Below are 21,987 nucleotides of genomic sequence, written 5' to 3' on the forward strand. Positions count from 1 at the left end.
AAAAGGAAAAGGAATTGTTGCAATTTCAACGTGTTCAGGTATCAAATTAATATCAGATGTTCTTTATGTACCTAACATTGACCAAAACTTGTTAAGTGTAGGTTAGTTGATTAAAAAGGGATTTAAAGTGTCCTTTGAACATCAACATTGCTTTATCTATGAAAGGTAAAAGCTTTTCATTTGATCCAACAGAGGAAGAGCATACAACCTATTTCACTCAAGTCACACCCACGGAACTCTGACACAAGAGACTTGGTCATTGCCATCTTGAAAGAATGCTAAACATGAAAAAAAGGAAATATGCAAAAGAAAATTTGAAGAAGTTTCAAATGGAGGAATGTAAATCTGTTAGCACACCAATGAATCAAAAGGAGAAGTTCAGCAAGGAAGAAGGTGTTGATAACATTGATGAAGGATATTATGGGAGCTTGATTGGATGTCTAATGTATCTCACTACAACAAGACAAACATTCTATTTTCTCAAAAGAACAAAACTGGAATTTTTGTTAACAATAAAGTAGCCATTGCTATTGCAAACAATCTCGTGTGTCATGGGAAGACTAAACATTTCAACATCAAGGTTTATTATTTGATAAAGATGCAACAAAGTGAAGAAGTGAACTTAATTTACTACAAGTTTAAAGATCAACTGGTTAACATGTTTACAAAGTCACTACCTATCAACAAACTTGAACTCAAAGAATTGGAGTTTACAGTTCCAAAAGCAAGGATGAGCGTTGAAGATATACTTTTGTAACTGCATAATATTTTATTTTTTCAGTTTTTAAAATAGGATTTAGTAAATAAGTTGTTTTCCTATATTTTAGGAGTAAGTCAGTTTTAATGGGTTAGCCTAGTAAATAAGTGGTTCCTATCTTTAAGGAACAAGTTAGTTTTAATATTCTGTTTTGCTAATATCTTGTTATCTAATTAGTTTATCTTTTGTTATTTATTGTATTGCTGCTGAGAACAATTTGAATAAGAATAGAATAATTCTATTTCCTCCGCATACACATTGTTTCTCTTCTCTCCTCTGTTTTTTATAATTTTTTCCACAAAACCAACCGTACGTATCACCTTTAATCAAAAGTAAAGTGATATTGAGCCCATTGCATTGTTCATCTTCTTTCTTACGTGTAACTAGAAAGTTCTAGTGTAGTTTAGTCTTACAACAAGCCTCTAGCAATCATTTCATGAAGAAGTTTTTCTGCCTTATCATTCTCATCTTTTTCAAAGAGAGCATTGATGATAATTTCAAAAGTTACTGCACTAGGGATGCAACCATTGTCTTCCATTTTTGACCGCATGGTCAATGCTTCCTCAAGCAGACCCTGTTTACAATACCCATTGATCATAACATTGTATGGGTAGACATCGAGATCATATTCTTTAGTCAAAAGATCTTGAAAAACCTCTTGTGCATCCTTAAGTCTTCCACCTTTACATAGTCCGTCAAGAAGTATAGTGAATGTGAGACGGTCGAATCTCTAATCTTTCATTTTGTTGAACAATGCAATTGCCCTGTCAAGATGACCGTTTTTGCATAATCCATCTATTAAGGAATTGTAGGTGATTACATCTGCGGGTATACCTCTATCATGCATCTCATCAATAAGTTCCCAAACATAAGATATTCTCCCTGATTTGCATAAACCATCCATAAGAGAACCATATGTCACTATAGTGGGAACCATATTTTTCTGATGCATCTCCTTAAAGAGATTTAAGGCCTCGTCCACCATTTTACTCTTACAAAATCCTTTAATCATGATATTGTAACTGTGAACATTAGGAGTCACTCCCATTAGGGGTATTTATAACAAAGCAGGAGATAACGAAGCTGTAATTTCCCACAGGTGGGCCAGCTATTGAAACAAACTCATAGTGGTAGTAACAGAATTGATTCTTACGGAAATAACAGAATTCCAAAATAGTTTTATCCTAATGCTATTATCAGCAAGAACTCGTGATACTGAAACTAAATGTAATCTTGATATTGGGCTGGTCTCCTAGTAATCCTTTTGGGCCTGCCTTGCGTAAGTGTCCCTTGTCCTGTGTCCTGTGTCCTGCTGCCTTCGTTGCTATCACAACATTAGCAGAAATTCCCTTGACAGTCATTTCAGAAAATAAACCATAAGCCTCACTTACACGTTGGTATTTGCACAGGGCGTCAATAATTGTGTTGTACATTACCACGTCAGGTTTAGTCAGTCGTCCATCAATCTTTTTCAGCAACTTGATGGCAGCTCTTGTGTCTCCTATCTTGCATACTCCATTGATCAAAGTCCCATAACTAACTTGGTCGAACTTAATTCCTTGTGCTAATAGCTTGTCGTGAAAGTGCAGTGCTTTATTGACTTGTCCCTTAAGACAGAGACCTTTGATGAGTGTTGTGAAGGTTATGGTGTGAGGCTGGTAACCCCTCTTGAGAATCTTGGCCAATACAGAGAAACCGAAATTGATTTGACCCATATGACAGAAACAATTCATGAGAATGTTCAAAGTAAAAAAGTCAGGCTGAATTCCCTTGAGTTCCAATCGGTGAGAAAGGGAAACAGCAGTGGAATAGTGCTTCATCTACGCAAAGGAATCTAAAATCTTGTTAAATTGGATGACGGGTGGGGTATGACGCATACACAGCATGCTATTGAATTGGGAGACGGCATCGTCAACATTTTGAATGGATGGGGGCTGAGAGTGAAAGTGGGAATGTGAGGAGTTTTGAAGAAAAGAGGGAAAATTGGGAATGGAAAGAGAGACGGAAAACCTTAACCTTCGTGAGAATGAGATTGCTGAGAATGGATTGTGTTTGTTGGGGAGAAATCAAAGCTCGGTTTTCTCCGATTTCAGCTTCGGCGTGAAGCCAATGCAAGAACTTATGGAATGGAAGGCAGGGCATATACAAAACTTGTTTTCACTTGTGTAACTCCATAGTCTTTTAAATCTACTTTCTTTATTATAAAAATTAAAGTTGCACATTTGTTTTATTTTGAATTGTTAAGTTTGAAATATTTAATTTTCATCTTCTATATTTTTAAAATTTTCCGTTAACATGATTTAATACTAATATTTTTAATTTAAAAATAATTCATTTAAAGTAACGATGATTAAAAATTATTAATATTTTTTTTAATTTTATTTTTCTCCACCATAAAATAGCATTTAACATTTTAAGTATTTTAAGTTTAAAAGTAATTAATTTAAAATATTTTTACTTTTCTATTATTATTTTTTTAAAACTTTAATGAGGTTTGTTGTGTTTGGAGAAATTTCTATAGTTTTTCAAAATAAACAAAGGTTTGCAAAGTAATGGCAAAATTCAAGGAAGTTACGAGTAAATTATGGACAATTTGTAGAAAAATATTTAGAAAGTAAAAATCTTTTGCTTGCCTTTATTTTATTTTATTTTTTTAAATTTTTTTTGTGAATAAACTTTGTAGTCATTTTTTATATTTATCAATGTTACGAGCTTTTAAAATGAAAGATTTAGTTATCACCCAAAAATTAGTTTTGGAGCATTCTAAAACAAAATCTTGCTTCTAGTATATAATAATGATAAGTCATGACCTCCTATTTCAATATATATATTTTTTTAGAAGAAGGTTTCAGACCATATTTGTTCAAGGTGCAACTATTCCCTAAAACTGGTTGAAGAAAGTAGGTCCCGATTTGATTTTTTTTATGGAAATCAAGAAGAAAGGAGGTGAATCACAGTTTTTAAGGGGTGTGAGGGACTGTGCTTGATGTGGAAGGACAATTTAGAAGTGTATATTTCATCTTTTTTTCTAAATGGCTCAAAATAAGCAATTTCAACTCTCGGTCATATATGGTTTTCCTGGTTAAAAAAGTAGGAAGATGCATATCATGGACATCTTACAATCTTTAAAGACAGGAAGTGATACCTCGTGGCTATGCATAGAGGACTATAATATCATTTCCTCTCCAAAAGATAAAAGCAGGGGCCCCAATGTTTTGGTAATATTCATAGGAAGATAACAGAAAGGACTCAATCTGAGTGTGTATTGACGAGTCCATTTCGGTAGAGAATGAGTTGGATGAACTACTATTGAAGGAAGAAATCATTTGGGAGCAAAGGTGGTGGAGGGGTGGCGAATATAGTTGATAATAATACGTTGGAGGTGCTTAATACTCCATTCAAACACGAGGAAGTGAAAGAGCTTGTTCTACAAACAGTTTTGGGAGGTAGTGGGTGATGATATCACAGAGCTTGTTTTGGATATTCTCATAGGTCTCAACAACACCTATATATTGTTTTGATCCCTAAGACTAAAAATCCAAAACGGGCAACTGAATTTAAGCCTTGTTTATGTCACTACTAAAAAATGACTACACAATGACAATTTTGTTATTAGGAAAGTGAAATTTATTTTTTAAACATACTAAAATGAGTATAAGAATCATCTTAGAATGTAGCATGGTGAGAATTTCATCTTTATAGGAAAAAAGCAAGAATAATTTTATGCAATAATTGTCTTCGTTTTAATTTTCCCTATTTATGAAATTGTCATCGCGTCCCATTTGAAATCCCAAAGTTGTTAGCTCATTTGTCCCCTCCGTCATGCTCTCTGTCACCTAGCCTCCGTGGTGTCGCCCGTCAACCTCTCTCCATCGTCCTGTCCCCAATCATTGTCAATCATGCCCTCCATTATCGTCACGCCGTCTTCGTGTGCTACCATAGTCATACACATAAGTATCCTTATTTGTAGCAATTATGAATTTCGTATATTCTTCGACGCACTTGCTATATCATGCATCTCATCAATAAGATCCCAAACATAAGAGATTCTCCCTAACTTGCACAAACCATCGATAAGAGAATTGTGTGTCACCATGTTAGGAACCATGTTTTTCTGATATCAAGTATCGCAAAAGATTTCATCATCACAGTTATCATACTTTTGGCTTCTTTCACCTTCCCTTTTTTACATAATAATGCATCATTATAGGTATAAACACTTGGGTTGATGATTTTCAATACGATTTCATTTAAGAAGTTAGTTGCTTCTTTCAGCTTACCAACAATGAAGCCACACAATCAAGAATTACAAGTGGCAACATTAACAAAAATCCCTTTGACAACCATTTTAGGAAAAAAAACCATACAAGTTTATGTTTACATAAACAGTCAATAATTGTGTTGTACATTATCACATTAGAGTCATCGATCTTTCTCATCAACTGGACGAGAGTTCTTGTGTCTCCTGTCTTGCATATCCCATTGATCAAAATACCATAACTAAAATCCTTGTGAGTGTTTTCTTGATGTGTCCCTTAAGACAGAAACCTTTGATGAGTGTGTTCAAGGTTATGGTGTTTGGTTGGTAACTCCTCTTTAGAATCTTAGGCCACAATAAAGAGAAGCCAAACGTGATTTGACCCATATGATAGAAACAATTAATGAGAATGTTCAAAGTAACAAGGCTTGGAACACTTCCCTTGAGTTCTAATCGGTGAGAAAGGGAAGCGGCAATGGGACATTGCATCATCTTCGCAAAGGAATAAAAAATCTTGTTAAATTCGATGATGGGTGTGGTATGATGCATACACAGCATGCAATTGAATTGTGAAACATCATCATCAACATTTTCAAAGGATAGAGACTCAGAGTGAAATGATAATGGAGAGTTGGGAATGAGGGGTTTGGTAGGAAAAAGGGGAAATTGGGAATGAAAAAAGAGACAGAAAACCTTAACCTTTGACAAAGACATCGATGTTGTGTATTCACATGATACTTGTTAATGTGAAATCGAAGTCTACCAACAAAAAAATAAAAAAAAGGGTTTAATTATGAATTAACCGTTCAATTATTTTAAATAATTTAATTTGATTTTTAAATTTTAAAAGATTTAATTTGATCGTTAAATTTTCAAAAATAAATTAATTCAATCTTTAAATTTTTAAAAGCTTCAATTTAATATTCAAATTTTAAAAAATAAATCAATTTATTTTCAAAATTATTTTTAAATGATTCAATGTGATTCTAAATTTTTTGGACATTTTGTGGTTGCAAGGACATCTTGGTGCCTCTCCTCAAGAAACCAAGCAATAGCTCTACAATATATAGGATGTTGCATATGCATTTCAATAAGATTATTTTTTAGATAGATTGTGAGACTATCTCTGACTGTATCAATCCAAAGAAATTTCAAAACATTAAAGTTTATCATATTCTGAGAAACTGTGCTGCAAGTTTATTTTCTTAAAAAGTTGTTGGATACAATTTGTAAGTACGGAAGCCAATGAGATTCTCATATGTTAACTAAGGCATCTAAATCTTATGAGCGTCCATAAATTTTTTATGTTAGCCCTTCGGATATTGATTCTCTTATTTTCCAATATTTAATATAAATTATTTATTCTAAAAAAAATATAATATTAATCAAATGTGATTCTTGAGAATGAGATGCATTAAGGAAGGATCAAGTTAATCTAAAAGTAACTAAAGAATTTATGCTTCGTTGGGTTTCTAAGGAACCGTCAAAGGAAGAGGTTGATCAATGTCAACGGAGCACGAAAAATATAAGGTGAGAAAGGACCTAATGAGCACTATGGCGCTAGAGACTGATGTTGGGAAGGTGACCTCAAGTTTTGTGACACCCTATACCCTATACATATATGTACTAATAATATAAGGAATAATAAATTATAATTAATTAAAATTTTTTAAAACACATTTAAATAAAAGTCTTTCAAAAGGATAAAAGGCTCACATTCAATTTTCTAACATCATAAAATGACTATCAAATAAATACTAAAATCATCTCGACTTAAAACAAGGTCGTTGAAGACTTCATGCAATTAACATAGAAACTTATGTCCCAATGTCACATCCTATCAGAGCATTGTGTCTCAACGTCCTTTATCACAAGGTTCCTTAAAATCATTCACTTAGTCATCTGCTCCCCGAAATACAAAGTTCGGGATTATCACAAGATCCAAAGACAAACAACACACAGAGAGTGAGTCATCACATTCCTAACTAATAGAGAAACAAGACAACTAGATATACATATCATATAAATGAGATACAACTTACTTAAACATAACTCACGTAATTCCACCACTGTCATTTAAAAATCACTTTTCAATCATCAATCATATTACACATGAATCACACACTTCGATCAAGACACAATAACACTCATCAATTTCATAATAAACAATTAGCAAACGTTATACAACAATTATACTAAGACTCAAGCCTATATGCAATGTGGGACCATGTCAACAAAATTAAGAGGAAGAGAAGGCTTAGAAGCTATTGTCAGTCTGAAGACTGACCTAACATTTCTCTATTTATAGCTAAAATACTCACAACCTATTATTTACTCTGTTTTTTTAGCTAATAATATCAGTAAAATAGTTGTTGTACCATGCAAGTGCTAACTGTTTGAAAGCTTCTTGGATGACTTCGAAAAGGTTAAAGATATGAAATAGAGAAAGAGGCTTGTGATACAGAAATAAAACATTTCTCACATGATTTTTCTTTCCCTTGAAAATCCTAAGTAATAATCGAACCACCACAATTTTAACAAAAATTAGCAGATTGCTCACACCTATCGAAATTGGTGTAAGATCATTTTTATCCATACTGGCTAGATGGGAAAAACAACTAAGAATGAGAAAATAGAAGATTAGTTTAATTTATAGGCACATGTAAAATTGTTTATATTATCAATTAATTAGAATAGTGATAAGTGTGACTTTTTTTATAGTTATTAAAAAGTCAACAAACTTATAAACATAACAATCTATGAATAGATAGCATTGTAAAAATCTTTTACACTATCAACAAATAGATTGTTTACTCTTTAAATATTTGTGAAAGGTGTGATGCAAACTGCAGACTCAGTTAAAAGTGACCCTCAGTGAAAATTATTTATGTCTTTCCTCTTTGAATACATATAATTCCTTATCATGATTGCTTTACACAATACAATATTAATATGGATTTTAATCTTTCATCCCATTTACAAATCAAATACAACATGAAATTAAAACTTACATCAAGATGCAAACCACTGTCCTTTCAATTTTTATTAGGAAAGTAATAAGTACACCTAATTCACTTGTGAAAATAATTTAAACCACTTAAATACAGTTTCAAGTGAAACAAGTTTACAATCAAATGATGACAAAGATGATGCAGTTACTGTTTGATCTAGAGTGGAAGTGTGCAACATTATTCTTTTTATCATCTTTTGAAGCGTAAGTGACATGCAGATTTCATTTAGGAGATGGGACCAAACCAATACCTCCATCCCCTTCCAAAACACACTGAGACCAGAACCAGAAGATAAATTTTTAAACATGAAAAATTACAAGTTCTAAAATGTACTAATACATCACATACATTCCGGGAATAAACACAAGTTCAGTAATTTGTTCCTCAACAAGTCTTAGATACCTTAGATAGTCCAAGGCAAAAGCCAGCTTATATGCATGAAGTTGCTAATACACAAACACCTTATAAGTCATAAGATCATAAACCCTTAGAACCAGGAAGATCAATCCACTGCAATTGGATTTCCACTTCACCACACTCCACATTTTGCAATCTAAGGATCATATCTTGGACAACCTTGCCATTGCTATAAGTTATGCAGCTCTCGTCTGCCAGGCAATTATGCTTGCTTGGTTGTATTCTTGTGACTACAGTACCATTTGGAAGGCCAGTTAAGTTCATCTTCGAGGCCTCTATAAAGGGAAAGATGTCAAATTCTGCATCTCCCATTTTGTCATCTTTGCTAAAAGTGTCATGGTCATACACAGTCTGCAAAATCAGAAAGGATCATCAACCAATGAGCAGTCTAATTATGATGAACCAAAATTGATGTATCCTAACATCATATATTAGAGAACAAATTAGTACCTACGTTTGAGGATTGCAAACAGGATTTTACTTTCCAAGGCATGGCAAATGTAATGCAGAACAATTCATGAAATTTACTACAATTACTCAATCACAGATAACAATGTTCAGGGGTGTTGTGTAGATTGTGAACTCATTCTCACTTTTGTTATCATGAAATTTACTACAATTATTTGTTGAATCTTTTCAAAGACATTTGCGAGATAGATAAATAAAATAGGTTTGTCATGGTGAGACATCAGAGAAAAGTAAATGAATAGATGTGGGTAAAATAAATTCACTTCAATTGATAAAGAAAAATCATAAAATCATACATCCTAGGCAAACAAGGCATGCTAGGTCCTAACATTCGCATTCGATTGAATTCCCGATTTAATTCTTTTGCTTTTATTTCTTTTGCTCTCTACTATCTATAATTTCCTGCTATTATTTCTTATTCTTTCTTCCACCCCTCTCTTTAATTTTTTTCTTCTCTTATAAATTGAAAAGTATATAATAAAAAATACAACACAAAATTCCTGTGGAATTCGACACTCGGACTTTCGAGTTTTACTACTTGGACATTTTGTGCATTTGCCAAATTTTGAACAATGACCTTTCAAAAACTTGTTAAGAGTTGTGATTTTTCAGAGTTATATTTAAAATTTCCTTACTGAAAATTGATTACATATCTGTGGTAATCGATTACACAGTTAATTTTTGAGGGATCATGTCTTCTCAGTTTGAATATCAAAACTTTCCGTGACTGGTAATCAATTACACAACAGTGGTAATCCATTACAGCTTAAAAATTCAAATTCAAACTTTCTGAAATTGTTTAAAAACATTTTTGCTTCTGGTAATCGATTACCAGATAGAAATACATAATTTTCAAAGATGTAAAATTACTTAAAATTTTTATAAAAGATTTAAAAACCTAAATCTTTTAAGGTCACACCTTTGCAACTTTTTAAGATATTCGTTTAACATATAAAGGACTATTGTGAATCGTTTCTCTTGATTTCTTGATTTTGACTTGAATCAACGTTGAATAACTTCAATCTTTTGACATCATCAAAATCTTCATACATCATATGCACTTACAATAAAAAATTATCAACTCTCCACATCCAACATGGAACTAGGAAAGCATTAGCTGCAGTTAGGCCATGGTGTAGTGTAGCCTAACTCCACTGATCCAACAAATAAACGATATACAAACCACTCATGTAATTAAATTCAACAACAATAGAAATGTAACTTAATATATAACTGAGACATGTCACAGCATATCCAATGTGGAATGCTAAAAACATCAGCAGCAGTGAGGCCACTGCATAATCCAACTACTCTGATCAAACAAATACAAAATTTACAAACCATTCATGTAAAGTCAAGAACAATAGAAATGTCATTTAATATGGAAATGAGGTGTGTGACCTTTTATCTTTTCACCAAGCCTCTAGTGATCATTTCACAAAGAAGTTTCTCTGCCTTATCAGCCTCACTTTTCAAAGAGAGCACACATAATTATTTGGAATGTCATAGCATTAGGGATGCAACCATTGTCTTCCATTTTTTACCGCAAAGTGAATGTCTCATCAAGCAAACATGCGATTGAATTCAGAGAAAACATTTTCAAAGGATGGAGGCTGAGAGTGAAAGTGAGAATGGAGGGTTGAGAGTGAGGTGTTTGGAAGAAAAGACGGAAAATTGGGAATGGAAAGAGAGGCAGAAAACCTTAACCTTGTTGGCAGTGACATTTTGTTATGATTATGCGTTGTGGCAACTGGCAAGTTTGACCTGATAATCTCATGCAACTTTTAACATGTTGGATGTCTACACTATGAATTCGAATTGCCACTGCAATCCTCTCTGCTCTGAGGAATCAAAGTGCTACATGATATATCTTCAATTTTATTAAGATTTAGAATATCAATATCAATATTAGAAGAAATATAGATGCTTGTATTTCTTAGCCCTGGTGTATTTTTACATTAAAAATCTAATATAAACAGACCTGAAGCAACCATGATTGTAATAGGAATCAAATGAGAAAAGTAAATAGGACTTACGTTGAAAATCACTTTTGTCCCTGAATCTAAATCAATATGATTGCAGAATCAAGTGGAAACATGGAAAAAAAGTAACTCACACAACTCCAGGAGTACTAGCCCTCCTTTCCAACCAACAACACTCCAAATCAAATCCAACTCAATAGTTTTCCTCCTATTTATACCTTCTGACTTCTCCCTCTCTTTCAGTTTGGTTAGAATGTCTAACTAAATCACTGTTAAATTTACCTGTTCACAACTTCAACGAACCCTTGTGTGAGCATACAAAAACCCACCTTGTGCTTGCTATTTTTCCTTCTAGGCTCGACCATAGCTTTTTTAATTTGATGTCTGCAAATGAAGTTGCTCTGATTGGAAGGCTTTGTATACATTGCATCAATTCGAACATCAAGCAAGCAAAGTTGATTAGCAACAACAAAGTAGAGCTCGTCATGGAAAGCTGCATCGATGATTCTAAGCAACGATGTTGTACCACTTTCAACAATGTAGATAGAGATAAACCCAAGAGATAGAGAATGGAACTTAAAAAGCTCTTGCAGCAGTATAAAATAATGCTAACATATAAAGTTATTGATACTTAACATATAGCAATGAAACTGACAAACAATCTTGTCTGTAACTTATCAGAATTAGAATTTGGGCTTAGGTTCAAACTCAACCCCAGAAAAACAGTTTATAAGGTGAGAATTGCCTAAACTTTATAGCACTACTTAGCCCCCCCCCCCCCCCCCCCCCCCCCCCCGCCCAACACCCACCCACCCATCATCTAACATAACACATGTTAGCACACAAACGAAAAGAAACAAAAAATTCAGATTTTAGCAAATTGGCTTATGCCCAAAGTCCATTAAAATTGCATGGTTGCTAATATATGATTTTGAATTGGCCAGCCTTCTTTTCTTTGAGTTGTTGTGATTACCTAGTGCAGATATAATCCACGAGAAATTAAAATGTCTTCATTAGGAAATGTGAACAGAGGCGTAGGCAATCCATGTATGAAGAAAGCATGAGAAACAATGGGTCTACTTCCATTCTTCACCAAGCTGTTTTTTTTTTTTTTGATCAACAAAGATAGATATATTTATATATAATGAGTACCAGATGTACTGAAGTACAAGAATTTGTTTTCCTGTGATTTTGTTCCAAATCAGATTCTAATTAAGAACCAAATCCAGGCCACTAAAACTTTATTTGGGACTTTTAGCTTTCATAATTCCTCAAAAGCTAGGTCCTGAATCCCCACTGTTGCTTCTCCCCTCAACATATTGCGCCGAGTACTGTCCACTTGGGTTTGCCGTCCACACCCAAGCTGTTTTGCCTATTCACCATATGTTCACATCCTTTGAACTAATTTAACATCTGAAAACTGTCATATTTGTATCATACATGACAGCATTGTCGTATGCTTATTTTTTTCGTTTTGTAAAAAGAGAACAAGAAGCAATCAGAAAAAAATAAAATCCAGTTTTACTTTCTATGCTTTTAGGTAAACAAAGTCAACTATAAGAGATAAAGCATTTCAAATAATCATGTCAGTTTCAGATTAGTTTCAACACTGAAACACTAACAATGAGGAGTGACTGAGTAAATCATTAAAGCAAGCATCCACAATAATCAAGACAGTAATCATTTGGCAGCATGGTTAAATCAAGACAGTAATCATTTGGCTATTGTTATATTTATAACATAAAAAATGAAGCTAAGTACATATCACCTTTAATCAAAAGTAAAGTGATATTGAGCCCATTGCATTGTCCATCTTCTTTTTCACGTGTAACTAGAAAGTTCTCATATAGTTTTAGTCTTACAACAAGCCTCTAGCAATCATTTGTCGAAGAAGTTTCTCTGCCTTATCATTCTCATCTTTTTTAAAGAGAGCATTGATGATAATGTCAAAAGTAACAGCATTAGGGATGCAACCATTTTCTTCCATTTTTGACAGCATGGTCAATGCTTCCTCAAGCAGGCCCTGTTTACAATGCCCATATATCATAACATTGTATATGTAGACATCGAGATGATATCCTTTAGTCAAAAGATCTTGAAAAACCTCTTGTGCATCCTTAAGTCTTCCACCTTTACATAGTCCGTCAAGAAGTATAGTGAATGTGAACGTATTCGGTCGAATTCCCTGATCTTTCATTTTGTTGAACAATGCAATTGCCTTGTCAAGATGACCGTTTTTGCATAATCCATCTATTAAAGAATTGTAGGTGATTACATCTGCAGGTTGACCTCTATCACGCATCTCATCAATAAGATCCCAAACATAAGATATTCTCCCTGATTTGCATAAACCATCAACAAGAGAACTGTAAGTGACCGTGTCAGGAACCATATTTTTCTGATGCATTTCCTTAAAGAGATTTAATGCCTCGTCCACCATTTTACTCTTACAAAATCCGTTAATGAGGATCGTGTAAGTGTGAACGTCAGGAGTCACTCCCATTAGGGACATAGCATTGAATACATGTTGTGCCTTCTTCACTTCATAAACTAAGAGGTATCCATTCATTAAAGTATTATACGTAAAAACATCAGGTTTCACACATGCTTTGAGCATCACAGCTAACACACTTTTTGCTTCTTTCACCTTTCCTTCTTTACCTAATGCATCAACCAGTATAGTATAGGTACGAACATCTGGGTTGATAGTTTTCAATACCATCTCATTTAACAAACCAATTGCTTCTTTCAACTTACCCACGATGCAGAAGCCATATATTAGAGTACTATAAGTGACAACATCAGCAGAAATTCCCTTGACAGTCATTTCAGAAAATAAACCATAAGCCTCACTTACAAGTTGATATTTGCACAGGGCGTCAATAATTGTGCTGTACATTTCCACGTTAGGTTTAGTCAGTCGTCCATCAATCTTTCTCAGCAACTTGATGGCACCTCTTGTGTCTCCTATCTTACATACTCCATTGATCAAAGTCGCGTAACTAACTTGGTTGAGTTGAAATCCTTGTGCTAATAGCTTGTCGTGAAAGTGCAGTGCTTTCTTGACTTGTCCCTTAAGACAGAGACCTTTGATCAGTGTATTCAAGGTTACGGTGCTGGGCGGGTAACCCCTCTTGAGAATCTTGGCCAATACAGAGAAGCCGAAAGTGATTTGACCCATATGACAGAAACAATTAATGAGAATGTTCAAAGTAAAAAGGTCAGGCTGAATTCCCTTGAGTTCCAATCGGTGAGAAAGGGAAACAGCGGTGGAATAGTGCTTCATCTTTGCAAAGGAATCTAAAATCTTGTTAAATTGGATGATGGGTGGGGTATGACGCATACACAGCATGCGATTGAATTGGGAAACGGCATCGTCAACATTTTGAATGGATGGGGGCTGAGAGTGAAAGTGAGAATGTGAGGAGTTTTGAAGAAAAGAGGAAAAATTGGGAATGGAAAGAGAGACAGAAAACCTTAACCTTGTTGGCAGCGACATTTTATGTTTATGTGTTGGCAGCAAGCAATAGCAATAGCAATGGATTGTGTTTATGAGATAGAAATCAAAGTTCCGTTTTCTCCGATTTCAGATTCGGCTGGTATTCATGAAATGGAAGGCTCGTTAGGTGGTTTTTTTTTTTTAGTAAATACATCTTTTTTTCTTACTTTTTTTAAAATTACTTAGTAATTTAATTCTTAATATATATTATCTGTGACTTTTTCTTTCTTTTTGTTTTTTTTAATTTAAAATATTATAAAATGTAAATATTATATTATATAATTTTTTTTAATTGGTTTTGAAATTACTTATTTATTAAATTAAATTTTATAATTTTGTTTTTTAATTTTTTTAAAGAAAATGATATTATTAAATATTATTATTTTTGTTTTATTATTTAATTTACTTAACATATTTTTTAGGTGAATAATTTTATTTAAAATCTGAATTTTCTAATATAGTTATTCAATAATTATTTTTAAAAATATTTTCAATATAACAGGTACTACTCTTTGAGATGTTATGTATATTGTATAAGAGATATATCAATTATTTTTTTAATATGTTCTTTAATTTATTTTAATAATATTAACTAATTTTCATATTTTTTTAATTAACGAACATAACAAAAAAAATCAACATCACATAAATTTAACTACAAAATAACTTAAAAATTGTATCCTAATTTTATTCAATTCTTTTATTTTTCTTTGTCTATATACTTTTTCTTTAAAAAGATGAAAAATAAAATTATAAAATTTAATTTAATAAATAAGTAATTTTAAAACCAATTAAAAAAATTATATAATATAATATTTATATTTTATAATATTTTAAATTAAAAAAACAAAAAGGAGAAAAAAAGTCTCAAATAATATATATTAAAAATTAAATTATAAAGTAGTTTAGATTGAGAAAAAACAGAAGGTGTGTTTACGAAGAAAAAAAAACCGCGTTAGGTCATCCATCTACCACGTATGTCGGTAGATTGAATTAGATGAAAATTATTTTACCTCATTATTTTTGTTTTAATTTATTATTAACTTGGTTTAATTTAAATTTTTAATTTTATCTCATTCAATCTAATTTAAAACGATTTAGATTGGATTAATCATAAGTTTTAATTTAATTTATAACTTTTCTAAATATTAAATAAAAGATAATATATATAATAAAAATAATTTAAAATATTAAATATTTTATTTATATGTCATTATATAACTAATAATAGAATAATTGTGCATCTTAATTCAAATAATTAGAAAAAATTTCTTTAATGAAATATATTTTCATAAATAGATATAAGTTATATGATAATTTTATAAAAATATAAGAAATAAAAATGAGTGATATTATTAATTTATATATATATATAAAAAAAAGTTTAGTTTGAATCTGTTTCTAAAATTAAATATGAAATTATTCTAATAAAAAATTTGGTTTTACAATTTTTTGATCTATTTAATTTTTTATTTTTTATCAGTTTTTTTGAATGGATTTATGAACACCTGCATCCCTAACTACTTTATTGAGGACAAAAATTATTCATCTATTTTAACTTTTAATTTTATTTTACTTAAATAGCATCATAAACACACATAAATTTTAATGTGACTTTGATAGTCGGAAAGTTTTTATTTTCTTAGGAATCATGAATATTATGAAAAACTATGTTTCTCAAGTTTGGTATATAAATAATAATAAAAAATTGTTTTTTACAATTACAACAAATTAGAATCTATCAAGATTGTTGTTTATCTAAAAGCTTGAGTCTCCACCATTGTTGTATTATGTTACTCTTGCAATGTCTTGAGCTACTTTATGGTAGAGTTTATGGTGAGTTTTAATTTTTATATTTCTACACTTTCCTCTGTTTCTCATCATCTAAATTTTTTATATTTAATATTGTCCTTGTTAAGCATTATGTGATATAAATCACTTGTGTTTTTTTTATTTTTCTATTTTCATATCAATTTTGACAACAAGAGTCTATCATTGACTTTCATAATGTGTTTCTATGAATACAAATTCAAAAAAAGTAATGAAAAAACATCAAAGTTGTTGAGAAGATAATTCAATCATTATGATGCATTTTTTCAATGAAGGATATATTTGTAAAAAATTCTTATATATCCAAAAATGTTATAATGTAACCAAACATATGAATATTTATTTTTCAAGAAATATATATTAAGATTAATTAAACATATTTTACAGATTTTTCGAAATTATGATTTTCAGTAATTGAATTTTTAAGAATCATGATTCTCGTATATATAAAACGTCTTGGCTACCAAACTCCCCCTAAAAGTTAAGTTAATCTTTTAACTTTTTTTTTTACATAATGATTTTAAATATTTTGCACATTTCACCAATACAGTGAATGTGTAATAAAATGTCCACATGTCCCTAAGAAAACATAGTTTTCTCACTTATTTTTGTGGGTGGGGGAGGGGGAATTATTAACCAGCTAGAATCAATTTTTTAGAGTAATAATAATCACGGTTGGAAATCTATGCACTCAAGGACAAGGCAGGTAAATAAGAAATTCAGAAACCATGTATTGAACCGAAGGAAATAATGAATTCATGGGACAATGATATTCCTTACTATTTACTACAAGACAATATAATAGCAAAATAATAAGAGGTTCTAGCTAGTAAATTTTTAGAAATTATGCCCTTCCTGCTGAACCAAAGAGATGCATCTTTTCTGCAACCACAGCGTTGATGGCTTCCTTTGCAGAGGTCATAACATGAACTAGATCGTTCTTCAGGGTAACGAGGGAGTCCACGTATGTTTTCCTTACCTCTGTTGACACTGAACTTTCTAACACCAAGATTTATGCATTCTTGTCAGGAATCAAGAAGCTCTTATGAGGTTACCAATATAAAGTGCAAAAGCTACTAGAATTCACTGTACATCACAAAATAAATGTTATTCTGAGGGATCAGAAGTTGAACATAAAAGATAAGTTAGAAAATCTGAGACGACTTACCACTGTACCATGAGCTCAATGCTCATAAAAGTTTGTGTTACTTTGACGTATAAAAACTTAAAGCAACTTCCAAAATCCATTAGTTATGCAACTGTAGCTTAACAAGTTCTTTGCTCAAACCAGATGCACCATGAAGCACCAGAAAAACTCCTTTCTTCAGGCTCAAAGCATGCAGCTCCGAAACATGGAAGATGTCGAAATTACGCAATCGAAAAGAAAACCTCAAGTATGGGTTAAATTTTTAACTAGTTACGCAATCGAAAAGAAAACATATTGTGAGAAACATGCTGGAAATATACACAAATAAGTAGTTACACCATATTCCTGAACACCAATCTTCGAACATTTTTAACTAGTTATTCTTAAATTGGATTTATTATTATTACTACTATTATTATTATTTCAAGTGTTATACTGTATTGGATTTATTATGATTAGAGTGGGTTAATTTTTCAAATGTTTTCACCCCATTCGTGGCCAACCCTCAGACCATACTAAACCCATATTATAGTCAACCTTGTTGTTGCTACTTGTTAATTAACACCTTCTCACCTTAATTGTAATTTTGAATAAAATAACTTTGTATTTCGAATTTCCATAAACTCCATCCGAACAAAAGCTTAACTTTCTTAAAGCAGAAAAGCACTTCATATAAAGGAAAAACTATTTAGACAGAGGTTCAAGCTGGTAAACTGCCATCTATTGACTTATCGTTGCATTAGAACTGTAACTGGATTAAGAAAAAAAAAAAAAAAAGTTTAAAAGGGAAACCAATCCCTCTTCATGGCATGAACAATAGACTAGTGCAACAAACACTTCAATCAATAATATATCCTCTTACCGATGGCTGCTTTAATGGCGAACCAAATGCGTTTCACCATTTAAAAAAGAGCTGCATAAAATGGGTAGGCACCAAGCAGTGAAGATAAAATACTGTGTAAGAAGCTACTCAATTGACATACTTTGTTGCGTGATAAAAAGGGTTCATATATATATATATATATATATATATATATATAATTTTTCTATTATTAATACATCTTAAACACTATCCCCATGAGCATGTAGCAAGCAATGAATGAGTTGAAAGATCCTAAAGGAAGATGAATAAAAACCACCTCAAGATTCGAAATGTCAACCAACAACCCAACATCAAAATCAATTAAAAACAGGTTAATATAAACTTGACAGGTAAGAGGTCACTGCTTTCAACTCCTCTACTAATCATTTAAAACGAATTCTACAATGCATAGGGAATTTCAGAGGGAACTAAAGAGTTTCAACTTCTATACTTTTAATATGAAAGGCAATGAGGTCACTGCTTTCAACACCTCTACTGATCATTTAATAAACCCAAAGGGTTGGTGCAATAGTGTAAGGTCCTGTTGCATTCACAAGAGTGAAAACAATATATTTAGGGAGAGAACTCGTGTTCGATTTCCCTTGGGCCAATGGCAGTCACGCACCGCGAGCGGGTTTAATTTCTGACCCAGTGGGCTAAGAAACACTTGTGGTCTCTGACCCAGAATAAAAAAAAAAACACGACTAATCAACTATAGCAATCAAAATGAAGAGAAGAAATAAAAAATTATCAACTCTTCACATCCAACATGGAACTAGGAAAGCATCAGCTACAGATAGGCCAACCAACAACACTCCAAATCCAATCTAACTCAATAGTTTTCCGCCTATTTATACCTTCAGACTTCTCCCTCTCTTTCAATTTGGTTAGGATGTCTAACTAAATCACTGTTAAATTTAACTGTTAACAACTTCAACTAACCCTTGTGTGAGCATACAGAAACCCACCTTGTGCTTGCTATTTTTCCTTCTAGGCTCTGGCATAACTTTTTTAATTTGATGTCTGCAAATGAAGTTGCTCTGATTGGAAGGCTTTGTATACATTGCATCAATTCGAACATGAAGCAAGCAAGGTTGATTAGCAACAGCAAACCAGAGCTCATCATGGAAAGGTGCATCGATGATTCTATTTCTAAGCAACAATGTTGTACCACTCTCAAAAATGTAGATAGAAATAAACCCAAGAGATAGAGAATGGAACTTAAAAGCTCTTGCAGCAGTATAAAATAATGCTAACATATAAAGTTATTGATATTTAACATATAGCAATGAAACTGACAAACAATCTTGTATGTAACATATCAGAATTAGAATTTGGGCTTAGGGTCAAACTCCACCCCAGAAAAACAGATTATAAAGTGAGAATTGCCTAAACTTTATAGCACTACTTAGCCCCCCCCCAAACACCCACCCACCCATCATCTAACATAACACATGTTATGAAAGTATTAGCACACAAACAAAAAGGAACAAAAAATTCAGACTTTAGAAAATTGGCTTACACCCAGGGTCCATTAAAATTGCATGGTTACTAATATATGATTTTGAATTGGCCAGCCTTCTTTTCTTTGAGTTGTTGTGATTACCTAGTGCAGATATAATCCAGGAGAAATTAAAATGCCTTCATTAGGACGTGTGAACAGAGGCCTAGGCAATCCATGTATGAAGAAAGCAAGAGAAACAATGGGTCTACTTCCATCCTTCACCAAGCTGTTTTGCCTATTCACCATATGTTCACATCCTTTGTGCAAATTTAACATCCGAAGACTGTCATGTTTGTATCATACATGACAGCATAGTCGTATGCTTATTTTTTTCATTTTGTAAAAAGAGAACAAGAAGCAATCAGAAAAAAATAAGATCCAGTTTTAGTTTCTATGCTTTTAGGTAAACAAAGTAAACTATAAGAGATAAAGCATTTCAAATAATCATGTCAGTTTCAGATTAGTTTCACAACTGAAACACTAACAATGAGGAGTGACTGAGTAAATCATTAAAGCAAGCATCCACAATACATTGAGAAGGAAAAGGATGGTTGAATCAAGACAGTAATCATTTGACTATTGTTATATTTAGAACATAAAAAATGAAGCTAAGTACGTATCACCTTTAATCAAAAGTAAAGTGATATTGAGCCCACTGCATTGTTCATCTTCTTTCTTACGTGTAACTAGAAAGTTCTAGTGTAGTTTAGTCTTACAACAAGCCTCTAGCAATCATTTCATGAAGAAGTTTTTCTGCCTTATCATTCTCATCTTTTTCAAAGAGAGCATTGATGATAATTTCAAAAGTAACAGCACCAGGGATGCAACCATTGTCTTCCATTTTTGACCGCATGGTCAATGCTTCCTCGAGCAGGCCCTCTTTACAATACCCATTGATCATAACATTGTATGGGTAGACATCGAGATGATATTCTTTAGTCAAAAGATCTTGAAAAACCTCTTGTGCATCCTTAAGTCTTCCACCTTTACACAGTCCGTCAAGAAGTATAGTGAATGTGAATGTATTCGGTCGAATTCCCCGATCTTTCATTTTGTTGAACAATGCAATTGCCTTGTCAAGATGACCGTTTTTGCATAATCCATCTATTAAAGAATTGTAGGTGATTACATCTGTGGGTTGATAATCGTGAAAGAATCATTTCTTTAAAGAGATTTAATGCCTTGTCCACCCTTTTAATCTTACAAAATCCATTAATCATGATATTGTAACTGTGAACATCAGGAGTCACTCCCATTAGGGACATCGCATTGAATACATGTTGTGCCTTCTTCACTTCATAAACTAAGAAGTACCCATCCATTAAAGTACTATAAGTAATAACATTAGATTTCACACATGCTTTGAGCATCACAGCTAACACACTTTTTGCTTCTTTCACCTTTCCTTCTTTACATAATGCATCAACCAGTATATTATAGGTACAAACATTTGGGTTGATAGTTTTCAATACCATCACATTTAACAAACCAAGTGCTTCTTTCAACTTACCCACGATGCAGAAGCCATATATTAGAGTACTATAAGTGACAACATTAGCAGAAATTCCCTTGACAGTCATTTCAGAAAATAAACCATAAGCCTCACTTACAAGTTGATATTTGCACAGGGCGTCAATAATTGTGTTGTACATTTCCACGTTAGGTTTAGCCAGTCGTCCATCAATCTTTCTCAGAAACTTGATGGCAGCTCTTGTGTCTCCTATCTTGCATACTCCATTGATCAAAGTCGCGTAACTAACTTGGTTGAGTTGAAATCCTTGTGCTAATAGCTTGTCGTGAAAGTGCAGTGCTTCCTTGACTTGTCCCTTAAGACAGAGACCTTTGATCAGTGTATTCAAGGTTACGGTGTCGGGCGGGTAACCCCTCTTGAGAATCTTGGTCAATACAGAGAGTGAAACGGCATCGTCAACATTTTGAATGGATGGGGGCTGAGAGTGAAAGTGAGAATGTGAGGAGTTTTGAAGAAAAGAGGAAAAATTGGGAATGGAAAGAGTGACCGAAAACCTTAACCTCCGTGAGAATGACATTTAAATTTTCCATTAACATGATTTAATACTAATATTTTTAATTTAAAAATAATTCATTTAAAATAACAATGATTAAAAATTATTAATATTTTTCTTTTAATTTTATTTTTCTCCACCATAAAATAGCATTTAACACTTTAAGTATTTTAAGTTTAAAAGTAATTAATTTAAAATATTATTACTTTTCTATTGTTCTTTATTTTT

At 32.4% G+C, this 21,987-nt stretch overlaps 2 protein-coding genes, 1 long non-coding RNA gene and 2 pseudogenes across 4 annotated transcripts; all 5 read right to left on the minus strand.

The window, feature by feature from the left end:
- Positions 1-1,077: 1,077 nt before the first annotated feature.
- Positions 1,078-2,888, minus strand: LOC114368779 (annotated as a pseudogene).
- Positions 2,889-8,503: 5,615 nt separating this feature from the next.
- Positions 8,504-11,258, minus strand: LOC114368470 (protein C2-DOMAIN ABA-RELATED 4-like). The gene is made up of 3 exons (XM_028325728.1): positions 11,176-11,258; positions 10,187-10,223; positions 8,504-8,794 (listed from the first exon to the last, which is right to left on the minus strand). The coding sequence occupies exons 1-3, from the start codon at positions 11,256-11,258 to the stop codon at positions 8,504-8,506; spliced, it is 411 nt and encodes a 136-aa protein (XP_028181529.1).
- Positions 11,259-12,427: 1,169 nt separating this feature from the next.
- Positions 12,428-14,507, minus strand: LOC114368777 (putative pentatricopeptide repeat-containing protein At1g12700, mitochondrial). 2 transcript variants are annotated; one of them, XM_028326032.1, is made up of 2 exons: positions 14,376-14,506; positions 12,428-14,293 (listed from the first exon to the last, which is right to left on the minus strand). In XM_028326032.1, the coding sequence occupies exon 2, from the start codon at positions 14,243-14,245 to the stop codon at positions 12,752-12,754; it is 1,494 nt and encodes a 497-aa protein (XP_028181833.1). In that variant the 5' UTR covers positions 14,246-14,293; positions 14,376-14,506; the 3' UTR covers positions 12,428-12,751. The 2 variants fall into 2 exon arrangements, with proteins under 2 accessions (XP_028181833.1, XP_028181832.1); XM_028326031.1 differs by having other exon boundaries at positions 12,428-14,507.
- A 2,422-nt stretch (positions 14,508-16,929) lies between these two features.
- Positions 16,930-19,638, minus strand: LOC114368780. Its single transcript, XR_003657413.1, has 2 exons — positions 17,391-19,638; positions 16,930-17,308 (listed from the first exon to the last, which is right to left on the minus strand). It is a non-coding gene; the product is annotated as an uncharacterized LOC114368780 (long non-coding RNA).
- A 591-nt stretch (positions 19,639-20,229) lies between these two features.
- Positions 20,230-21,783, minus strand: LOC114368471 (annotated as a pseudogene).
- Between the last annotated feature and the right edge of the window lie 204 nt (positions 21,784-21,987).

This window comes from Glycine soja, chromosome 9 (genome assembly GCF_004193775.1).
Source record: "Glycine soja cultivar W05 chromosome 9, ASM419377v2, whole genome shotgun sequence".
Taxonomy (NCBI): Eukaryota; Viridiplantae; Streptophyta; class Magnoliopsida; order Fabales; family Fabaceae; genus Glycine; species Glycine soja.

Bases quoted from the DNA above. Each gene is read 5' to 3' on its own strand.
- LOC114368470 (XM_028325728.1), bottom strand. From the start codon at position 11,258: ATGGTCGAGCCTAGAAGGAAAAATAGCAAGCACAAGGTGGGTTTTTGT. The intron at 10,224-11,175 runs GTAAATTTAACA...TTGTTTGATCAG, and splicing joins TTCGTTGAAGTTGTGAACAG to AGTAGTTGGATTATGCAGTG. The intron at 8,795-10,186 runs GTTTTTAGCATT...CTGATTTTGCAG, and splicing joins GTGGCCTCACTGCTGCTGAT to ACTGTGTATGACCATGACAC.
- LOC114368777 (XM_028326031.1), bottom strand. From the start codon at position 14,392: ATGTCGCTGCCAACAAGGTTAAGGTTTTCTGTCTCTCTTTCCATTCCC.